At 39.9% G+C, this 23,023-nt stretch overlaps 1 protein-coding gene across 4 annotated transcripts; it reads right to left on the reverse strand.

The window, feature by feature from the left end:
- Positions 1 to 499: 499 nt before the first annotated feature.
- LOC115904218 lies at positions 500 to 22,749 on the reverse strand. 4 transcript variants are annotated; one of them, XM_030949443.1, is made up of 8 exons: positions 22,642 to 22,749; positions 11,834 to 11,955; positions 10,607 to 10,745; positions 9,714 to 9,790; positions 7,854 to 7,964; positions 4,500 to 4,606; positions 3,031 to 3,121; positions 500 to 1,922 (listed from the first exon to the last, which is right to left on the reverse strand). In XM_030949443.1, exons 1-8 carry the CDS (start codon positions 22,736 to 22,738, stop codon positions 1,806 to 1,808), a joined length of 861 nt encoding a protein of 286 aa, XP_030805303.1. In that variant the 5' UTR covers positions 22,739 to 22,749; the 3' UTR covers positions 500 to 1,805. The 4 variants fall into 4 exon arrangements, 3 of the variants coding, with proteins under 3 accessions (XP_030805303.1, XP_030805301.1, XP_030805302.1); XM_030949441.1 differs by having other exon boundaries at positions 9,669 to 9,790; XM_030949442.1 differs by lacking the exon at positions 22,642 to 22,749 and adding an exon at positions 13,073 to 22,603 and having other exon boundaries at positions 9,669 to 9,790.
- Positions 22,750 to 23,023: the final 274 nt, after the last annotated feature.

The following is a 23,023-nucleotide window of genomic DNA, read 5'->3' on the forward strand; positions in this document are numbered from 1 at the left end:
TTTTTAATCTGAGATCAACACCCAAAAAAAGTATTTGAAGACTCAGCATGAAGAGGAGAAACAACTGCAAGTTGTAGCTCCCATATTACTAAAACAAGGTGCAGGGCACAGATCATACTCCATACCATGAGCCCCAAGTCCTGACAATTGATTCAGGAGATCTTTCAGGACCTCTGGAAAAAGTAAAAAACATTCCAACATGGTGTTTTCTTCTCACATGGTAGTAGGGTTATGAAGTAGCTTTTTATGACCCATTCAGTTTTCCTTTTATAGCAGCCTACTTATATAGGCTCCAATTCAGTCACAGCTTCCACTGTACTGATTACTACAGTGCTCATTTCCTCATTCTGACCTGCGCATGCATTTCTTTTCTTTTTTATTCTCTCCTTATCAGATCTGTTAGCCTTGCATTACCCCTCCATGTTGTTGCTTAGCCTCTCCTGGGCTTCTTTTCTAGGTGCACTTGTCTCACTGACAACCAAGTAACCAATAAAATAAATGTTTTAAGAAAAGCTTTCCATCTTTTTACATTTTTAAACACATGAAGAATAGATTCAACACAGTATTTGAGCAGTGGTTCAGCATCACTCAAGTTAAAACATCCTCTGCCACTCTGAACAGGACATGAAAGTAAGACTTCTTAAAACTCACTATCCTTTCTACAGTCCCATTTATTTACAGAGTTGGTGAGTGCCTAAAGGCCACTGATCCTTTTTGCTTACAGCACATACTATCAAAGTCACGGACCTGTACATCATTTGAAGACTGAAATCCAATTTAATGTTTTCCCATTTACACTAGACATAAGTTGTGCAGCAAACTTTTTAACAATGCTTCTAAATTCACAACATGCTTAGTCCAAAACTCCTGAAGATAGTATTTTTGCACTTGGGATTGTTAATGTTTGCTAAAACCCAAAACATTCTTCAGCTGACTAAAAGCTTTACATCCTTAGAACGTAAAATCTAAATATAAATGTGGTGGGCGTATGTGGATCTTTTCTCTCTGAGGAGGCTCTGTTACGAATTTCCACTGTTTTACGCCACCACCAAGCCTCTGCTAAGCCATGACACCTGTTCAGAATTTTCAGCTTCTTAACCCCTTATTACACCTCCTACCATCCACAGAAGAAGTGCAGGAAAAGAGTTCCATCATCCTGGATTTGCTGTATTAATTCTCCATGGCTCCTCGGTGTCCTTCACTATTTTATATTAATACCCACCTTAAGGACAACTAACTAAACGGATGAACTTGCCTCCCTCATAACATATGCCTGTAGATAATCTGGTTATCAAGCAGAACCTGGAGAGAAAACCTAAAAATTCCACAGGAGGAACACCAAAGATAATGCTGTTAATAAATATTGTTACTGATAAGAAAAAATGCTTTATATCAAAATGAAACAGCACTACAGCTTTTATGTAACATTACGCTAAATGCATTCTTATCATCCACATCAATAAGGATTCACTGTTCTTAGGTTTGATGTATTTAGCAAATATTGGCAGTGCATAATACTACTGATGACCAAAAGTTCTTTTAGTGTTGCTATATAGATGCTGTTTTTAACATTTATGCAAAAAATAAACCATGAGGCTATCACCTAAATTAAAAGTCAAAATAGCCTGTTGAGACAAAATGCCTCAGTAAGAAAACCTGTTTCAAAAGACTCTTTTTAATTAAAAACCACATATATCACTCAAATTAACCACAGTATTAATTTTGACCTGATTTATTCACACAAATCAATCCAAGTTCATTTTAGGCCCAAAATATATAAGAATACTAGTAAATTTTTCCAGGCACTAGAGAATCTTGTATAAATGAATCTGTTCGAGCGCTTCTCTGTCAACATCCTTTTCCATATACACATCATAGTTCAGCTGCACCTCTTCAACCCATTGACTGAGCTGTACATCTGTCTGAAACAATGAAAGCAGATCCTTAAATCAACACCATGTTAAGAAACAGCAAGAGTTTCAAGGTTAAGGAGTTTCAACATTAAGAAGGCAAGACATAATATGAGAGATTAGTCATTCCAAATTATATGGCAATGATAAATTAATTTCTGGAAAAGCCATTTTAACTCAAATAGGACATAATAAAGATAACTTTAAAAATTATCTCAGTCAATAGTCTAGATATTTTGTTAGCATATTACAACCGCCTTTATGCATTTGTGTAAGCCTCAAGCATCCTAATTCAAAGGGTGACATTCTGACAGATGTGCTGAGGGAGCAGCTAATAGTATCATGGAAGAATCACAGGTATTTTCTTGTTTTACACACAGGTAGTATTGTATTAAGGCTACAAAGGGCTTCTCAGCTGCTCTGTGACTACAGCCTGCTCCAAGAAAAATTCAAATGACACCACTGCTGGTCTTGGGGCTGAAGATATATTTCACCCATCAGCATACAGGCAACAAATGATTCAATTTCTCTAAAACTAACTACTGTTGTGAGAAAGTCACTTTACACATAACCTTGTCATGTCTGATCAGTGTTTTGTTTCCTAACTAAAGCTAGGCCACATAATTTGACCAGGTATCACACACAGATGACCGATGGCAGCACGGACAGAGGGCAGAGTGTGGCCCAGCATGGAGCATTCAACATCTCTGAAAGGGGCACTGTTGTTATGTTTGCTTCCAACTGCAATTTAAAGCCATGTAACTGATCCAAGATGCCTGATGGTAGTCACTTGGCTAGTTGGGAGACCACATCTCTCACTAATCCATACTTCCAAAAGCTCATACTGCCATATTAATACACATGTTAATAGAATGATTCATGCAGCCTACTGAGAGAGGCTGAGATTTTCCTTTTCACAGAAGGACAATCTAAGTACAGGGAGATGTGCTGATGGTCAAGCTCAAAACAGAATCCTGAGTCTTCCACCTTCTAATCTCTGCACAAAATTACTTATCCTTCCTTACAGCAACACTGGCAAGCAGCTAACTTCAACTACAGAAATGCCACTTTAACAGAAAATAACAAAATGTGTCATCTGAAACAGGCCAAGGGAACTTACCTGGAGCTTTGAAAGTGATTCCTCAAGACTTGGAACTGTCACTAACAAGGACCCTCTTTTCCTTACATTACAAGCAATAAATTCCCAAGCTCTGAAACATATTTAAAGGCAGGTGAACAGTTTTTTGAGAAAAAAACACACACATTTGATATACAATGAATCTAACACTTGCAGTTTATTGGCCAATGGTAGTCTAAGCTTAAAGACTTGCAATATATGCTTATCAGTCATTATTAATATCAAAGCAAATGTATTTGCAGGAATAAAATCAAGCTTTGGATTAAAAACACAGGGAATATATGGTCTTACAATGTTAGATTTTGTAACTTCATCATTCTCATACATACATGCATATCATTTGGTATTGTCAAGACTTTCACTGTGAACAAGGATTAAACATTGACATTTGGCCCCTTTGGTTTGAAGAAAATCCAGTCCTGAAGTGCAGTCCTTTATTAAGCTTCACAACAAGCTTCTCTTTACATACATACTTCGTGTACAGTCGTGACAAAGTACTTCTCTTAAGACATCAGTAGTCAGAGTACTTAAATATAGCCCCCAGCATTCCCCTTTTTTTTTTTTTGATTTTGCAAGTAAAATCATTTCTCGCAGCACAGCAATTCAGACTGAAAAGAATTTAATTTCCAGCATTCTTCAAATGTCATTTGTCTTCATGCTACTAATGCAACACTAAACCACTATTCCCAAGTTATGACAGAATCAAATGAATTCTCAGTCCTGTGTCCAGAAATATATCTCCTGGCATTTTGAAACACCCACTGTCCTCCACCCATCCACTCTGTGCCTGTCTGGTTGGTATTATCACCTGGTATCCAGGGCAGCAGGGCAAGCCTTAGCTGAAGCTGGTACAGAATGACAGACTTGGTTGGGACCAAGTGGAGACACACGTACTCCTTTTTTCTGACTGCCCATTCTAAACTTAGGATGATCAAGTTATTTACACTTTAAATGGATGCTACTGGCTTAGCAAAAGCTCATCTGTGAGTGCCTTGTACCTGAAAGAGAACCTTAGCCACATGTTTGTTTGCTACCACATCCTTACAAGCATCTATTAGCAGTATCATTCAGAACCATGCTTTGTAGTCTGTATACATTAAAGCTCTGACATCAGCCAGTCAGTGACTCTTACTTCTGAAGATTAAGCTTTATGCTGATACAGTAATCTCAGGTTCTTTAGCAGCAAGATACTATTTTAACCTATCAGTGCAAGGATCCAAGCCAAGGTTTGGGTAAGCAAAGCAGCCATGTTTAGTGGGTTTAACAATAAACAACTGCCAGAACACCTTAGTAGTTAAGTATAACAATTAGAAGTAGACAGTATGAAACAATTTCCTTATACAAATTATGTATATGCCTTCAAAAAGCACAACATTAAGGTTTTCCATTATTCACAAGGTTACACAGATATTGCCAAGGAAATAGGTAACTTGTTTGGACACAGAGCTTACCTGGCCTGTTCCTGTCTGTCAAGAAAATATTCAAAGACATTATTCATTACAACAACATCAGCCTTCTGCAGAAGTGAGGGCTGAGTACAGATGTCTGCATGAACCACCTGAAGGAGAGAAATTTCCCAAGGCATAAATTAAGAGACAAATACAGCCTTTGAGAAGTCATGAAGCCTGTCAGCCTAATACAGCAGCTGCTACCACCCTTTTGAACCAGTCACAAAAACAGGTATTTCACTGGCTTCATAGTACATAAAACTGACACAGACAACCATAATAACCTTTCAGGTTTTTTTAAATCAGATTTAACTCTTCTAATTAAGATAATCAATCCATTATGCTAAGTAAAATAAAGTACATCTGAATTTTGGTTTAGAACTGTGTGCCATAAAAGAGGAGATGGCTGTTATATTCAACTATATTTTATCACAAATGTCCAGTGATTTCAGGAAAGAAGTTAAGTTAGTTGAAGCTACTTTGAGGATAATAAAAGGCATCTCACAGAGTCAGTGGGTTACTGAAGGATTATAGCTAGAAAAGACACTACAGACCCAGATTTGACAGCTGAATTCTCACAATGCATATTGGGACTGGAAATGTTGAAAAGGCAGGATGCTCAGTAGCACTGGAGGATCCTACTAAACAACTGCCTCTGCAGTCAGCACAAGAGGAGCTGTTTTGATTTCATCTACCTTCACCTACCAAAAAGGATATTAGCACATCATGTCATTTTTCAAAACAAGTGAGACAGGAGAATACGGATGCTCATTAACACTCTGATGTGTTTGATTTCCTCCTAAAGACAGAGAAATTTTATCAATCTGGCTCAATGATCCATGTGGGTCCTTTTCAACTCAAGATATTCTATTATTCTGCATCCAAATCTGATGAGAAATATAAACTGGAATATCTTTTGAAGGGATAAGTAGTAGTCAGCATGGATTCACTAAAGTCCTGCTTAAAAAATCTGATTGACTTCTGTAATGAACCAACTACCTGCACGGATGAGGGGAGATCAGTGGATTTTGTCTACTTTGACTTCAGCAAAGCTCTCAACTCTGTTTCTCACAACATCCTCACAGGGAAACTCAGGGTGTGAGGGCTGGATGAGTGGACAGTGAGGACTGAGAATTGACTGAATGGCAGATCCCAGAGGGTCATAAACAGTGGCACAGGGTCTAGTCAGAGGCCTGTCAGTACTGGTGTCCCCCAAGGCTCAGTACTGGGTCCAGTATTGTTTAATTTATCCACAAATGACTGGGATGAAGGGGAGATGCCTTCTCTGTAAGTTCACTGATGATACAAAGCTGGGAGGTGTGGCTGATACATGGAGGGATGGGCAGAGAGGATCCTCCTGAAATTCAGCAAAGGCAAATGCAGGGTCCTACACCTGGGGAAGAATAACCCCATGCACAGGATAGGATACCAATGGCAGTCCTAATATTTTAAACCACAATTCAGAAAGATGCTTAAACTACTGGAAAACTTTGAACGTATGTTGATGTTTCCTTGACCTGAATGATTGACTTAAGACTTGACCTAAAATTACTCTGCATTTAGGGAGTAGGTGACCATACTGACCAAAGTGACCTAAGCAACTCATTCTCCCCAAACATATCGTCATTCCTCTTGGGAACTCTGGGACCACATAAGCATGTCTGGATGCACCATGAGCCAGACTCAGATACTGCTCTACTCAAAACCCCAAAATTGCTGGGTTTGGTTTCAGCTGAACCAGCTCTCTGATCTGCTTGGCTGTGTGCCGGCACAACAGAGGAGGCAGCAACTGATTTTAAAACTGCCCTGTCATCCAGTGGAATACACACCAAGCCTTTCATGACTACAGTCAATTTCTGAATTGAGATCTCAAGTTTCCTAAGATCTGTTGAACTGTTTACTTTCCTCCCAGTAGCTAAATGTTTCCTCAAATGGCAAAAGATGCTGAGCAACCTTCTATGTACTTTAACAAACCAAGTGTTGACCAAAGAAACACAAGGCTCACTCAGAGATTTAGCCACTAAAGATACCATTTCACTTTGCTATCCTTTAGGAACACATTCTAATAAAAATTCAGAATATCTTGAAAAAAACAATCTCTATTTAAGAAGAGTCTCTAAAACGTTCTTCAAACTTGTGCCATGAATTATGACCAGCATCTGGATTCTCACAATTTTTCAACCTGATACATACCTCTAGAGAGAATTCATTTGGGGGTGAAATAAAAATATAAGATTGAAATGTTCAAAGCAGTGTGATAACAGGAGTCACATGACTAAATTAGCATTTAATGAGACTGAAATAGCTAAGTCCTCCGGCAATGCTTTGAAAACCTATTATCTTATCTTTATGCTCCAAAATGAATACTTCAGCAGAATTACAAGGTGTGAAGAAAATACATAAAAGCTTATAATAAAAAATATACAGGGCTGAAAAGCTCCACTGAATTAACTTGACAGAGCTCCTAACTTTCAGTTTCATCACAGCAAAGTGTTATGAACATAAAACATACACAAAACCCAAAGGTTATGGATAAACTGTCAGCAACTGTGACTGAACTGAGCAACCCAATGCTACTGCTTACCCTGTGTTAAATGTTTATTATTTATTTCTAGGTTAAAATTGGGTTACCTTAATACCCAAGAAATTACCATACTCAGCAGTTTGTGTGACTCCATTCAAGAGCACATGCATACAACACAGGATTAAAGCCAGTATTCTACTCAGCATATTCTACTTACCAACTTTTGCTGGTAACAAAATCATGGGTCTGGTCCAGAAAGGATTTTTTTTCCTCTTTAAAATATTAGTAGCTATTCCCATAATGAAACTAGGGACGTGATTCCCATAATGATAGCACTTTCTTTGAAACCCATTTTGTTTGTGCAAGGTACATATACACTGACATTCTATGAAAGGAAATACAAATAATTCTAAGTCCTTTAGGTATCCTTAGATGCAAATTTGCAAATCCTACAAACATTTTTCTGCTAACAGAAGTGAATCACAGACATTTACTTTAGTGTTTGTGACAGAAATTCTTTATACACTCAGTTTCACAGAATTGAGTGGCAATGATGTCATTGATTTCACTGGGAGAACTGGCTAAGATTTATCTGTTTTGTGTGAGCCAGTGGGTAAGTCCAGTCAGGAAAAAGGCTAAGTGATTAATATTTTGATAATTTTCCTCTTCTTCTTTACTATAAGGTCTTTTTTTCCTAATGCAAAGCCTTTGTTTAGGATCAAAACAAGCAAAGGCAGAAACTTCTCAGAATGCCGATTTACCAGCCACTCACTTAAACCAGATACCTTGTACACAGTGGTTAAAAATACAAAAACTAAAACATATATTTTTACCTTTACTCTGTCAATGAACTCGTACTTTGTAATCATAATTTCTTGCAACTGGCAAAAGTCTGCATTCATTTCTACTCCATACAGCTGGGAAGCTGAGCTATAAAGATAACCCTACATTAGGAAAAGGAAATTTAGTAACCGTGATGCCTTTAAAACAAGTTCAAATTTTTCATTTAAAAAGAAGAGAATTAAATACGAGTTAAGATTAGAGAAATATTTTAAAATAGTAAGTTGAGAAATGTCTTTCAGTGCATGTGAAATATTTTTTAAAGCTAAGCTCCTGATTTGGCAATTCCTACTTAAGCCTCACAAATGTTAGTAAGAGATCCAAAATGACACATCAAAAAAACAAGAAAAGGAAAGCTCCAAGTTCACTCGAACTGCAAAACAGATGCAAAAATAGTCTAAGAAAGAAAAAAGGTGCACAAAACAAATTACGAAAATAGTGTGAAGGGAAAAGACTCTACATGTCATTTTTGTTTCTTGGGAGAATTGAAGAAGAAAATATCAAGAGAAAAGAACAAAAACATGAGACATAACAGAGTCAAAATGAGTGAAAATGGAGGACAATATACCAATAATATAGTGGTATAGTGGTCTTTGTCAGCTTCTCTAAGTTACTGCATTACTGACATTTTCAGATGCTTCATACAGGTATATATGCAAAAAAAAAAAAAAGCTAAATTATGACTTAATATTAAGCCCAAAAAATAGTTCAGTTTTGGGCTAAGATTTGGGGAAGCTGTTGGAAATATTAGAGAAAAAAATTACAAATACTTGAGCGTACAGTGCCCTAACAAAGATACTGCTTTAAGTGCCACTGTTTCCATTGAGCACAATAATTACACTTTGCCAACAACAGCAAAGACAAACAATGCTGAAGATACAGAATATCTGAGATCCAGATGTATTACAACTTCATTTTTAAGGTTTTATGAAACCATTCTACTCAGAGAGTAGAAAAGCAACCTGTGAAGTCACCCCTCCTGCAAGGCAAGACCATATTACAAAGCAGAACTCTTTTTGTGAAAGAGTGCTTTGAAAGTATCTTCTACTATAATAATACAAGCATTTAAATACTTCAAAATAAAAATCAGCCTAGCTAAAGTGTTACCATTTAAGGACCCAATGCTGCAAATATTTACAAATGGGAGTAACTTTCCTCATTTGAGTGATCCCAAAATTAGATTATTCAAATGAGTAAAATCACATGCTCAAGTGTTTGCAAGATTGAGCCCTAAACACACATTGAGTTTTTTAAGAAAGTAGTAATGTGTGTTTTGCATTGCTGTTGGCCATATGTTGTACCAGCCATGCCAAAAGCAATCAAAATTGCACTCAAGTTTCTTGATGAAGTATTTTATGTGCATTTTAAAATGCAGAGCAGGACAATATGTTTTTGGAGACAAATTCATATCAAAGTCTTCCTTTGTATATTTTAACAGTTTATCAGCTTCATAAAGGAATTTAACATAACTTATCTATATATAGGCATGGTCAAGACATAAGAGGACAAACTCACTTTTGAAACAGACAGCAAGAACGAGCAAAAGAGCAGCATGTGTGACAGCAATATGCTACTCTGTTGGACAACAGACTTTTCCTCTCCATAAGCAAGACCATTTCTATTCCCTCTTGTGAGGGACAGAGGAAGAACTGAAATTGTAGTAAACAGCACCTTACAGTATTCAGAGTCAGATCAGAGGTGCCTCTCAGAATGACCCATCCAATATTCAGTAATGAGAGTAGGCAGTCAGAAAAGAGGGAAAATGTTTGTCACAGTAATAAAATATGAATTCCTGTGCTGGAAGTTACCGCAAATAGCACTGCACCAAGCCTGGAGCCAACGTCAACCACTACCTTTCCTGTCAGGTCAGGCAGTACATGGTGATAAAGAAACTTCAGTTCCATGAGGGAAAAGGAATGCGAAATAAACTCTGGGAAATAAGAACAGAACAAAGGTGTTGGGTGGGCAGTACTAACTACTGTGTAATTAACCATTGAAATAGTAACCTGAAATATTATCTTCACTGAAAACTTGTGTGGTTTCTTGCCTGCACTAGGGCAGGGTTTGCAGATCAGAGGTAATCAGCCAAGCAGCCTGTCCCAAGTCTGAGGATTCCTTGCCTTACATGGAGAATTTTGAAATCCTTCATGAAACTGAATTACCTTTTTCTGCACAGTATGTTAAAGAATACAATGCGACGTATCTTGGAACTGTTTAACTGAAAAAGGAAACATAGTAAACACAATTTGTGCAAAACTTTTTGTGGGCAGACATATTAACAGCTTTAATTTCTACTCCAAAGTTTTAATGAATGGAATGTTCTCCATATTCCTTCAATGGCTGTGCTCTACTGGCAACAGCACTCATCTGTACCACACCACACACAAGCTTTAAGACAGATGGTGCTTTTTACTGCTCTTCAGCATGTGAGAGGAGACCCAGGCTACCACATGGACTCTACAGTATTGTCTTCGTCTTGCATCTTCCTCTCCAGTGGTACATAGCCTGCCTCTAACCTGCCCAGTTTTTGTGGGCAACAACTGTCACTCATACACTGCAAATTAATTCAACTTACATGTGTAGGAGGCTCCTTCCACTGGTTATGGGAAATAATTCTGGCCTGTATATTGCAGCAGTATGGACGAAGTCCCCCATCAGCTGGATGTTGTCATGTCCAGCTGAGTCACTGCACAAACCAGTTTAGTTAAACTCAGTTTGCTTTTCATGTTCCCGAAAGAACACTTACCTAAAGATGCAGTTTTGTATGAGCCACACTCTGTGCAGTAGCTCCTACTCATTTTCCCCTCCTCACACAATGAATCAACAACATCATCATCATAAAGGAATGCATCAACATGAATCATGGGCAGTGGATGCTGGTGTATCTGAGAAGAGGAACAAAACCTTAGAAAGGCACAACCAAATCTCTTAACTTCAGTTACACTGTCACATGTTAACTGTCCCACCATCCTACCTTTCCCAAAATCCCCAAGATCCATGCTTTTCCCTATGCAACAATTACAAAAAAAAAAAAAAATTAAACTACAGAAATCCTGCAAGTAAACTGAGTTATCAAATTCCACTGAGATAACCAGTAAGTGGTAGTCGACAAACAAAAGCAAGCTGGTTTTGATATCTGAGTAGGGAGCCCTATGTGAATTTTTCGTCTTTAGTGCTTGCTTGGCTATAGAGAACATACAGGGCAAAGGAAGCTTTTTCTCCTCTTTTAATGAGGAGAATGTAATTTAAATTTAGCAGAAAGGTCAATTCTGCTTCTCAGCCTCAATTGACTGTTTCCATCATTGTGCCTTATGCCTCAATCTAGAAACACCCCTAATTAACATGGGTGTCACTTTCAATCAAAAGTATACCAGTTGGGATGCTTGCCCTCTCATCATTTCAAGGGGCATAATCTTCATCCTCCTACTCATCTTTCCTCCCTTTTCCAGGCTTGCTGCATGTGGCCAATCCACTTCTCCCACTGAAGAGCCACACATCACTTTTCTGGGAAATGCATTAACTTGCCTTGCATACTGACAAGTCAAATAGGAAAGGTGCACTCTCCTCCCACACGACTCACAGCCTACCTGTTTCTGAGCCATGAGAATCTGAAAAGAGCTGGATATCATGTCTGGGCTGCCCACATTATGGCAACAGTAAAACACCGGCCCTGTGTTCCTGCTGTCTTTAAGGGGGCTGTTAGAGTCTATTATGGAGCTAGCACTGAAGAATCACTGTGACAGGTGCCATACCACACAGAATGAAAGCTATCCCAAACAACATATGATCAAAGTATTAAAAACTGTGAAGCAACTTTCTTGGAGTCATGCAAAGATTGAGCAACAGACCTGAGAACCAAACTGAGATTTCCTATACTTCAATCCATGTTCATTTTGTATTATAAACTACTGCTAAAATGCTATCAGGATAAATGATGAGGTTCAGTAAAATCAGACCATAACAATTAGCTTACTTTCTGAACAGCCTGATGTTCTGAAGTGAACATTGCCTCGATGGGTAAACGATTCCGCAAATCTTCAGCGATATTTCTGAGCACAACATCATTGTTACTCACCACAAGCTCATCAAAGTCATCTATAAATCAAGACAAACAAAAACCCCTGAACAATCATATGCAGATCATGTGGACTAAGCGATGACCAGTACAATACAGTTGCAAGACATAAACAACACCAGATGGATAAGGTTTTTATTCACATGCATTTTTCAGCCTTTGTTAGCTTTTCCAGCCAATGACTGATTTGGATTGTAATAACTTTGCCACGTAAAATAAATGCACTGCTTTTCTGAGCTCTCAAATTATTTTCATATTTATAAATTTATAACTCACATATGATGGTCTGGGCTGCCACCAAAGTGATATTGCTTCAGTTTAAGATATAAAAAACATCAAAGATGTTTTTGAACTATTGGAGAAATTACAAAACTCAATAGTTGCCTGAATGCAGGCTTTTTTTTAATACAAGTTTCTTTTTATATGTATGATCTGTCTAATAAACGTACAAAAAAATTGGGGATAATGCACAGTTCAACAGTTCAACTCACAATACATTTTACATCACCTAAACTACCAAAATATTTCAAATGGGAAGGAAAATAGGAATAAATGTAAACCAATACATTTTTGCAAAGCCACAGAGTAAATTTTTGCTATTTTTCCAGGATATTCCTGCATTACTTTAGTTCATTTTTAAAAAGACATCTAGAAAAAAGATTCAGAAGGAAACCATGTGAAGACACTAATCCTTTTTTCTTCCAAGGCTCAATCAATAGTAAAGTGTCATTACTTCTTCAAACTGCTCTTAAAAATGACTGTTAATGCTGAGGACTCTAAAATCACCCTTAGCTATCCCAGCGCTTGACTACCCTTAATATTAGAAAGGAAAACCCTTCTTAATGACTGATTTTGATGTTCTCTGCCACTACTTAGTATTTTCTGCCCCACTCACAATGGAAATAGCAAACTTTGTTCCTTTCTATTATACAGTAACTGTCCATGAAGACTCACCACGCGTCACATCAGTCTCCTTTCCAAGAAAAACCAAGATTTGCCTACCCAGACCGTTCCTGGTTTTTTTTTTTCTTTCCTAGTGTGTGAGGATTCTCAACACTTCCCTTTAGATCTCCTGGACTCTCATCCTTTCTGACCTGCAGTATTGAGAACTCCAGCTAAAGGTTTACTTGCTCTTACCAGAGTTTTCACAGCTTGCAGCCAACGTCCTGCTTATATCCCCCAATTTCATGTTAAGGGTATGATGTTCCTAACTGGCATTCAGCACAAGATCTGCTGTATGCCTGCACTCTGCTCTTTTCTTGTTACGTTTTCCTCAAAAGAAGGACTAGATGAAATTCCTTTTTGTCTGGATATCTCGCTGCTTGAAGGATGTCGAATTGGTTCTAAACAAAGGCACATCTCAGGTCAAAACTACAAACCTGTAAAAGACAACCACCACCACCAAAAAGCAACCACTAATCTAATCCTGAAAAAATACACCAAACCCATCTATTGAGTCTTGTCTAAAAATAAACAAGTATGTATGGCCCCTCTTCTCCACCCCTTCTGGTTTGCTTCTTGTTTTATTTAGACCGCCAACATGTTGGGCAGTGACTGTGCTTTTGTACATGTACAGCCATCACTCACAAAAATAAAATCTGACAGCTTTTACAGGTGTTTTAAAAAAAGGCAATGTTCGTTAGCACTGTTGTTCCAGGTGGGAACATTAAAACAGAAAAGCCTGATGGAAAACGGGTTCAAAATAAATCTACAGAATACACTACAAGTTTCTCTATGCCAATACATTTAATCTTTCCTGTGGATCACAGGAAATGCTAGAAAGAGTGAAAAATTTTAAGGGTAGTATAGGAATCAGAAACCTGCAAACCTTTAAACTATGAAATGCTTCTGACATGGTTTTTGCTTAAGCACTGTAGTGAGAACAATACGATGAAAGAAAGCATCATTCATTGGTGCAAAAGGCTCTCTTCTTTAGACTGCAAATGTAAATGGTTCTTTCAACACATCTGAAAATGGACCCAAACAGATAACCCTGAATCCCCTGTAGTAAGCAGCAGAAACTTTAAATTATTGGTATTCCCCTAAAATATATTTCGTTTATAATTTATTAAACATGCAGTAGTAATGCTCCAAAGGCCTGGTGGACCATTATCATTGGTAGTTGTTATACTTCAGAAAGGCAATTCACTGCTCCAAAGTGTTCACAGTTCGGTTCTCCGGAACTTCAGCTCCTAAAGAGATGCACACTTTGCAGCAAGCAGCACAGACAGAGGCAGCAGCTGCAACAGCAGCAACACCAACACAACAGGTGCAATGCAGCAGCTCCAGCTTGTCAGCATTTTAATTTGAAACCTCTAATGAGCACCCATCCTGTTAAACTCACAGCCCATCCAACAATTTGCAGATTTGTTATGAACATCTCAGAAGCACAGTGATCTTTCCAACCAGCTCAGGGAAGATTTCTATGGATGTGACACAGCACAGAAGTAAATCCAGATATTATGGGAAGGGAAGGTGGGCAAATCTAACCATAGCTTAAATGTGACCATCAGCACCACAACATGCCCTCAGAGTGCCAAGGCACCAGTTTGCTGAGGTGGATAACCTCTGAAGGAGCAAGGGGAAAAGTCATGCTGCAGACAGAACAAGAGAGTAGAAAGCTGATATTAGCAGCTGAACAGATCAGTGCCTGTGGGCAATAAGCCTCTACATCTGGCACTTGCTTTAAAACAATACTATTACTATGCAAGAGAGCTCATCCAGCTGTTATAGTGCCTGTTAAGAGTATCAAATTCATATATAGCATTTAATGAAATGCAGGAAGTGTTCCTAGACCACCAGGCCAGCCACATCACACTGCAAATACAGAACTTCAGCTCTCCTCCTCCCAGATCTAGTGCATCAATACGACCTGCTCCCTCATGCCCTGGGTGACCTTTCCTGGCCAACATTAGGGATGGAGAGCTCTCCAGACCATTCAGTGTTCTGGCTCCACAGAACAGAAACACACACCTTCAGTGGGCCACAGGCAGCACATCCATCTTCCTCTAACCCAGAATATCCCTTCCCTGCCCTGAGTTCAATCTGTGCAGTACCTGGCACAACGCTGACCACCTTGCATAGCGCCCCCTGATCTCTCAGTGTGACACACATGAGATCTTGCATGCTCTGTACAAAACAAGTCCTAAGGACAACACATAGGCAGTTCAAAGAAAAAACTGCTGAAACATTGACCCTGAAAAATAAATGACAAATGGAAGTGCTCCTTTCTAACTAGCAGTTAATACTCTAAAGCACAATAAGCAGGAACAAAAAAAGGAGAAGGAGATCTGAACAGACTTCATCCAAGATGACAAAATGGCAGCTATAGCAGAAGCTGTGTGTGCAACACTCCACACATGTGTGTATAGTCTGTGACTGAACTCTGACACGGAGAGTCAGGACTCCTTCCTGTCAAAGCAAGAAACAGCAACAGCTACCACAATAACTCATTTACTTTTGCAGTATGTAAATATTTGTAGATTGCCATCAAGTAGGGAACACCAGTGCCAAATATGAAAATATGCATCTCTGCCGGTACAGTTTTATCAACTCCACCCTCGTGTTTAACAAATTGTTCACTCTTGAGAATCTCAGTATTGCCTTAAAAGGAATCTTCAAAGAAGAAACAAAAATAGAAAAGTGTTTTATATATCATTTTAGTACCTGTTACATACATGAAATGTATGCAACATGAAACTAAGAGTGTGCAAGCCAACTTGTGTTCATCGAACAGACAACTAACCAGGAAAGAAACGTACAATTCATGAAACACTGCAAGATGAATCACAATCATTTGTTTATGGAGGAAGTCTGAGTGTGTAGTGTTTGTATTTTACTTCAAAAACCGGTTCCACTGGATTTACTCAACATGCATTTATAAAATTTAATTAACACGTTGCAAAAAGCCTCATTATCACCCTAGTGTTAGTCAGCCTTTCTACAGAAGCTAAGAAAACATCACAAAGCCTCACACCAGATAGAGAGCACCACTACACCAACATTTGAACACCGCAGCACTGCAAAATACAGGATTGAAGATAAGCAATGTGTGATTTCCAAATGACAACAGAAGATTACATGTCACTGAAGGAGAGGAAAGAAGAGAATGTAGCAAAGGCAACCATAGCAGCAAGCACCTTAAGGTCTTCTAGATATATACTCCGACTCACAGGAGAGAAAAGCAAATATTAACAGCTGTGTAACTTAAAACAAGGTTGATTTAGTCATTCAGCATGTTTTAATAATACTGGAGAACCAAGTCCAGGAAGAAGCACCACATCCCTAAAACTTTAGTATTGCCCTTTTTGGCTAAATCATTTGAGAAGCAATATGTGACCTCAGTATACCAAGTACCTCAGGAACTCTAAATATTATTTCTGTCCCAAAGTATACATAGTTATTGGTAGAAAGTAATTGGCTTTTTCCAACAGAAATATAACCAGAGTTCATTTTATTAGTTTAAGTATTTTACACTGGTTAATTGAAGTTAAATTTTAAACAAGGTAAGTCTCATACTGTTTCACAATCCCTAGTTACCCCCACCATTATTACGTTTCAATGACTAACAACTTAGAAGTATTTGGTATTCTTCTTGAGACCTCTCTCACACCAGTATCACTTGTCACAACAAAAGAAATTAATGCCAATTCCCACAGTTGATGATTCATCCAATTACAGGTAACATCCCATTTCAGTTTATCAAACAGAACAGTGGAAAAGATTTTTGGTATGGTATCATTTCAACAAATAAATGTTCATGTGAAAATGCAATGCTATTTTTATCTCTTCTGAAAGGATATTTCAGTTGAATAAATCACTTCTACAAATTTGGATATGAAGCCTTGTACTAAATTACTTTTCCACACAAACACAAAACCACATACTATACTTGTCACATTGCAGAAACCCACATTTTCATCCTTTTTAAAGATACTCATTCCACTTTAGTTTCATCTGCAGACTGAAAGGAAACATTTAAACAATCAAGTTTTTTCTTATCCTGTTTCCTCTTCTTGTCTTGTGAAAATTATCATCTTTACCTAGCAGGTCAGAGAACATGCTAATTTCTAGATAATAAAGTACATGATAGAAAATGCTGGACACACTTGGTCTGCTCCCAAGAGTACGATGAGAAGTTTCTTCTCTGTATGCAGAACACTGTACTAAAGCAGCACATCCTCCATAATCAGTTAGGTTGACTTTATCAGATACTCTTCCCTCACTGCCTGTTAAAAGCCTGAATTTACAGCACTGACTGCCCTCAACTTTCAAGTCACAAGACTAAATTGTACTCCAACCTCTTAAAAAGCTGGTTTGCTCCCAGTACAAGTGAATCCATAAAAAAAAATTGTACTAAATTAAATGTTGTTTATACTTAAATTAGAAGATTTGCAATGAGTATTATTCAATTACTATTTTGAGTGATACTCTTGATATTGAATATTTTGAGTAGGAACAATCAACAATTCAGACCAGTATATCACCTTGAAATCTTAGCTTAATATTTTCTCAGGAAATGCATAGATTGAAAACGGTTTGTAGAGTGTTTTATTACACTGTTACATGAACTGAAAAAAATTTAGAAGTTTAGAAAAAAATTTAGAACTGAAAAAAATTTAGAAGTTAGTATCACAACAGTAAGATTTAGCCATGATGAAAAAATATTTCAATCTTAGACCCCATGATAGAACACAAGAAGTGTAAAGGGTCTTATCACCTTATCTGTGCTTCACTCACACTGACTGAGAGACAGCTTTGTAATCTGCATTTAAGCGCTAAATACAGCAAAAGCATTCAGTAGTTGCCAGTCGGTAGAGTGGTTTGGTGACTTCAATCTCAAACTCAAGATTCAGGTTCCTGTATTTACTTCCTCTGATTCCTGTGGTGCTGCAGACAGCTTGGTCAATTCACTGGTTATCTCCACCAGCATTCATTCTTACCAAATGCAACCTTTTCTGCTACTGAAAATTTTAGAAATCTGGGCAGTGGAGGCTCATGTGGGAATTTGCCCCAGCTCTACATCAAATGCTGGGACCCAGCTGAGGGGGATTGTCAGGGGGGTTTCCCAAGTGGTTTGAATTAGCTCTTGGGCTTCACCCAGGTTTTCTTAGCCGGAACCTCTGGAACATGGTTATTGCAAAAGGATATTAAAGCATTAATCATCCTATTATAAAAAAGTTAAGACACCAAAAGTTCCTGTTCTTTTTTCCAGCTCTTATTATTTCATTTTCTTTAAGATCTAAGACAAACTCAAAAGAAAAGCAGGAATGCAAGTCACCGTGAAATGACGTACATCTCACTGCAGTGTGTGGGAAGAGCTGGCTGATTGTGAAACAGCCAAGCAGTGTTGCTAAGCAGCTGCTTTAAAACAGTAACGTCTTCTTCCATCACACATAAGGATTCAGATTTTCTAAAATTCTCAATACAAAAAACCCCACATTCATAAGAAAAGAAAAAAAAACAAATAGAAAAGAAAAAAAAACCTAATAGAATCTCTCATTCACTTATATTCCCATAATTACCAAGTTAGTCAATAATCATTGGAGTGAGAGAATATGTTCAATGTTCTTTCAGTTCAAAATATGTAAGGCTTTACTTTTGGTAAGAGAACTCGCTTTACTATAAATAAATTCGTGTCTTCCATGGAAGTTTGTCAGTAACATTTCATGCCTTCAGTGTGTGAGTCAGAAAACACCAACTAAGTTACACTAATAAATAAGGCGGTCTTTGCAACAACACTAATCCTAAAGGTTATCCACCTTATGCAGGACTTTAAGGATGCATGTACACTTTAATTCAGAGAGAGGCGTGAAGAAGGAAAAAGCCTGACTCCAGCTAACACTGGAATCATGCCCAGTTCTCCTCAGCTGGAGGCAAAAGTATAACCTCAACATCTTGACAGAAACAGGAATGGGATACAGGAGGAGAAGGCAGGGAACTGACACCCCACAGAAAAACAACTTGTCTGTGGAGATACCATTTTTGTTTCATTTATCCTATCCTAGTTTTCATTCAGAATATTATCTCCTCATCCCTACCACTTTTTTTTTCTTTTGTTCATCAGAGGTTTGTTTCCTTCCTACATCAGTATCACCAAAGACTAGGCTTTTATTTCTGTGTGGCACAGAGATCTGGTAACTTTTTGTCTCCCATAAAACAGTCTTCTTTATGCACAGAGAGAACACCACATTCTCTAGCTGTATTCAGGGTACAGCAGCAGAAACCTCTACCAGCTCCTCACTATCCTCAGTCCAAGCAGTATTAATTATCACAGGACTATCTAGGTATTAAAATGGGCAGTATAATTATTCCAATGCAACAATTCTGAGGGAAAAAAAAAGCCACACTAAAAGTTACTGCCAGTATGCAGCCACAGAAGCAGCTCAGAGAAACAATACTAAGAGAAGCATCATCAAGAGTGCTATGCTGGGGACATCACAGAAAATATTTGCATCTCTGAGGAAAATGCAAAAAAGCTAAAGGAATGTGACCTGCAGGAAAAATGCCTCTGCTCACTTACTGTCCAATGCTGCAAGAAAATAAAACCAGTAAGGTACAGATACTGATCTTGTACTCTAGTCCTGTACTCATCAGGGTGAAAGAAATAAAGCAGGACATAGCTATCCAGACAAAGGAGATTAGAAAAACAGGAACAGGTTAATGACCCAAAGAGGCAGTGAAACATATCTTGATTGTTTAACAATGAAAAGTTTTTACACATAGGCATAAAGCTTTCTAATTTCCACTCTTTTATCATATATCTATATGTAAATATACATGTATGTTAGAGAGGGAGACTGCAGCACCTCGAGAGAGCACAAGAACTGGGTAAACATTGATATTTTTCCACTGGCAACTTCTACAAGCCTTAGCATGAGGCCAAATTCTACAGGCTCTGAATGTCTCCACAAATGTGGCAATCAGGGAAATAAGATTAGCCTAAGTCACACATTCTAAATGACACACCTTGGAACAAATATGGTTGCCTACAGCTCTATACTGCATCAGCAATTCACAAAATACAATCACAACATGTAAGCAAATGCCAAGGATGCAGATGACTAAAGTACAACTAGATTTCTCAGAATATTAATTAATAGCATCCAGCCAGGATATTAACAATGAGCATTTTTTTTGAAAGAGAAAATTAGCATAAAATATTAATCAGAGCGCAAGCCTGTAAGCAAAGAATCGTAAACCAAAAAAGATTCTGAAGATGGCCTGACAAGGAGACTACAGAAATGAAATTATATTCATTTCTTCAGCTGCTTGATCCTGATTGCCCTGTCCACTCTGTTCCCTGATCTGCAGCACATGAGCTGAAAAGCCATTGAATGGCAACTGTAAAGCTAATTATGTTTAAAGATGATGCACATAGTGAAGCAGCAGCCATCACTATTGATGCAAACAGTATAAAAATAGAAGGACACAGATTGCTCAGATGTACCACACACACAAAGTAGTTCAAGATTTGGAACCTAATCTACTCTTTAGGTTGCATCTTAATTATGAAGAGCAAATATGAGGCAAGAATATATGAATCCTTTCACTGAAAGATCTAGGCAAAAAGTTAGATCATTAAAATTCAGAAAAAATATTTGAGAGATCATAATAAAGGCTAGTGACTATAGCATATTATCTTTCACAGAAACCATCTATGGTAAGTTTTGGAAGCTGTAACATAAAAAAAATATTTAAATGTATTCGCTGACAAAGGATTTTGGAGCCTACATAAACTATGCTAAAACACTGGCTAAAAGTCCTATGGCAGAAGTAAAACACGATCACAGAATTGAAACAGAGAAAACAGTAAATATTAGCTTCCTAACTGAAACAGTTCAGCATTTTCAAGTTTCACTAGTAAGCTCCCATGTGCTTTACTATATTTGTAAAGGGGTCAGGAAGCTGAGAAAGCCCTATATGCACACCACACAAACTAATAGTGTGTAGGAGCTGCAATGATTTATGTTAAGTGAATAATCAATATGAATGATTGCATGAGAAATTCAATGAGATTTTTATATATTAGAGCATATGGGATAAAAGAAAACCACTTCTAACAAGATTATTTACAGCAACCCAAGCACTGTTTAGAAGTGTCCAGACAAGACCTGAAAACCGGAAGGACGCAGTACTGCTTCCAGCAGATTGCTCTAGCATTATGCCTGTACACACACGCAGACATATGCATGTGTAGATACATACATACACATAAGTATGTTCACATACACACACAGAAAATAAGAATGTTTAATTGCAAGAAACACTAACTACTTCCATCAACATTCAGCCTTCAGTTCTAGGGAGGCCTGTCTCTGCTCTCTAGTCATGAAGGCTGACTCCCAGATGCTCTGGAACATTTGGCAATGTCTCTCCGAGGAAAGAGCCCGCCTGGGTGGGAGGGCTGCATGCCTGTCACGGGCAGCAAAGGCTGTTCCCAGCTGCTTCTCTTCCCACAAATCCAGCAGAGGGCCTGCTCCCCCTGAGAAGGATCTGTCCTGCCTCTCCATCTGAGTGACTGTGGGAGCCACAAACCACAGGGCAGCAGTGAGTGAGCTTGCAGCTCCAAGCACCTGGACAGCTGGACAAGTCCTTGGTGTCAGAGCTGCCCTTTGTGCCACGGTCCCTGTGTGCTGGCTTAGGAAGTTGTTTTCACCCTAATGTGGACATGCTGGAGCAAAGACCCAAACAAGAAACAGAACCCAAGCAAAGCAGGGCATTACTTGGGGAAGTACTGTATCATCTGATGAATTTCTGCTAACACACGATCAGCAGGGTAGGCTTACCATCCCAGGAGACAATCATTAATAAACCGGACACACACATACTGGATGCTTGAGACTGGGCCACAAAATTGGAGGAGTCTTCCCCATTCCTATCTGCAATGGAAAAATGCACATACCCCCTGTAGGCATACTGAGCAGCCTTTAGACTTTATTCAGCACAGCACTATATGACTACAGCTTTAACGCACTGCCTATGATGAGGTTTTCCGTGTCACCCTTTGGGTTCAGTTGCAAATTTACAGCTTCTGCACTGATCCATACTTCCTTTCTTCATCTGCCACAGAATGCTTGACTGCAGCACGCTGATGAAATTACATCCAGGCATAAACAAGGGAGTAAACAGAAAGCTATGTTCATTTAAGGCGACATCAAGTGCAGAAAGCAGCGTTTGTAAATGAGCTCAAACCGCTATTTCCAAACTCCTGAAAGGCTGCCGTGTACACGCGTGAAGCTGCACAAGACGAGCCTAAGACGCAGAGCCGCCTCGGCGCGGCAGGAGCAGGCGCAGGCTGGCTCCGCACGCCCGGTGCGCCGCGGGCTTTGAGGGTCACCCTGCAGCCCGTCCTGCCCCGCTGCCGGCCGCGCCCGCGCCGCCACACCGCCGGCCCCTGCCACGGACCGTGCAACGGCACGGCACTGCACGGCACGGCACGGCAGCCCCCGATGGAAGCCCGGCAGTGCGGGCGGCACCGGCCGCATTCTGCTGCGGCTGAGCCGCCGGGCCGGTACCAGCCGGTACCCAGCGAGCCGCGTGCCTCCGGAAGGGGGCGGTGCCCCGGTCCAGGCACGCTGCCCCTCGCCCAGGGTCCGCTCCCCCCTTCCCCGGCCCTGGCTGCCGCACGGCGCCCCGGGCCCGACCCGCCGGCGGGGCCGATGCAGGGGTGCGGTGCGGCCGCGGCCCCGCTGTGCGGCGCTTACGGGTGTTGCGCATCCAGTGCAGCAGGCGCGGCAGGTCGGCGGCGCGCGTGCCCCGCACGGCCGCCAGCACCGCGCGCCGCGCCGCCGCCAGCTCCATCGCGCGCCGCCGCGAGGGGGCGCCACGCGCGCCGAACCACGCACGTACGCGCCACGGGACGAACCGCGCCCTGCGCGCCCCCGCCCATCCGCAGGCGCGCATGCGGGAGGGCGACACCGACCGGAAGAGGCCTTTTGCGCATGCTCGGTCCCGCCCTTCGGCGCACTCTCCCGGCGCGTGCTCGCGCTGCCCCTTGGCGCCGCGCCCGGCCCCGCCCCCCTTTGACGGAGCGGCCGCGGGGGAGGAGCTCCGCCCTCCCTGCCCCGCCCACGGCCGCCTCTCCCG

This window comes from Camarhynchus parvulus, chromosome 5 (genome assembly GCF_901933205.1).
Source record: "Camarhynchus parvulus chromosome 5, STF_HiC, whole genome shotgun sequence".
Taxonomy (NCBI): Eukaryota; Metazoa; Chordata; class Aves; order Passeriformes; family Thraupidae; genus Camarhynchus; species Camarhynchus parvulus.

Excerpts from the sequence above, each read along its gene's own strand:
- LOC115904218 (XM_030949441.1), bottom strand. The coding sequence starts at position 22,738 with ATGGAGCTGGCGGCGGCGCGGCGCGCGGTGCTGGCGGCCGTGCGGGGC. Across the intron at positions 10,746-11,833 it reads AACATCAGGCTGTTCAGAAA|ATACACCAGCATCCACTGCC; the intron begins GTAAGCTAATTG and ends TCCTCTTCTCAG. Across the intron at positions 3,122-4,499 it reads GACAGACAGGAACAGGCCAG|AGCTTGGGAATTTATTGCTT; the intron begins GTAAGCTCTGTG and ends AATATGTTTCAG.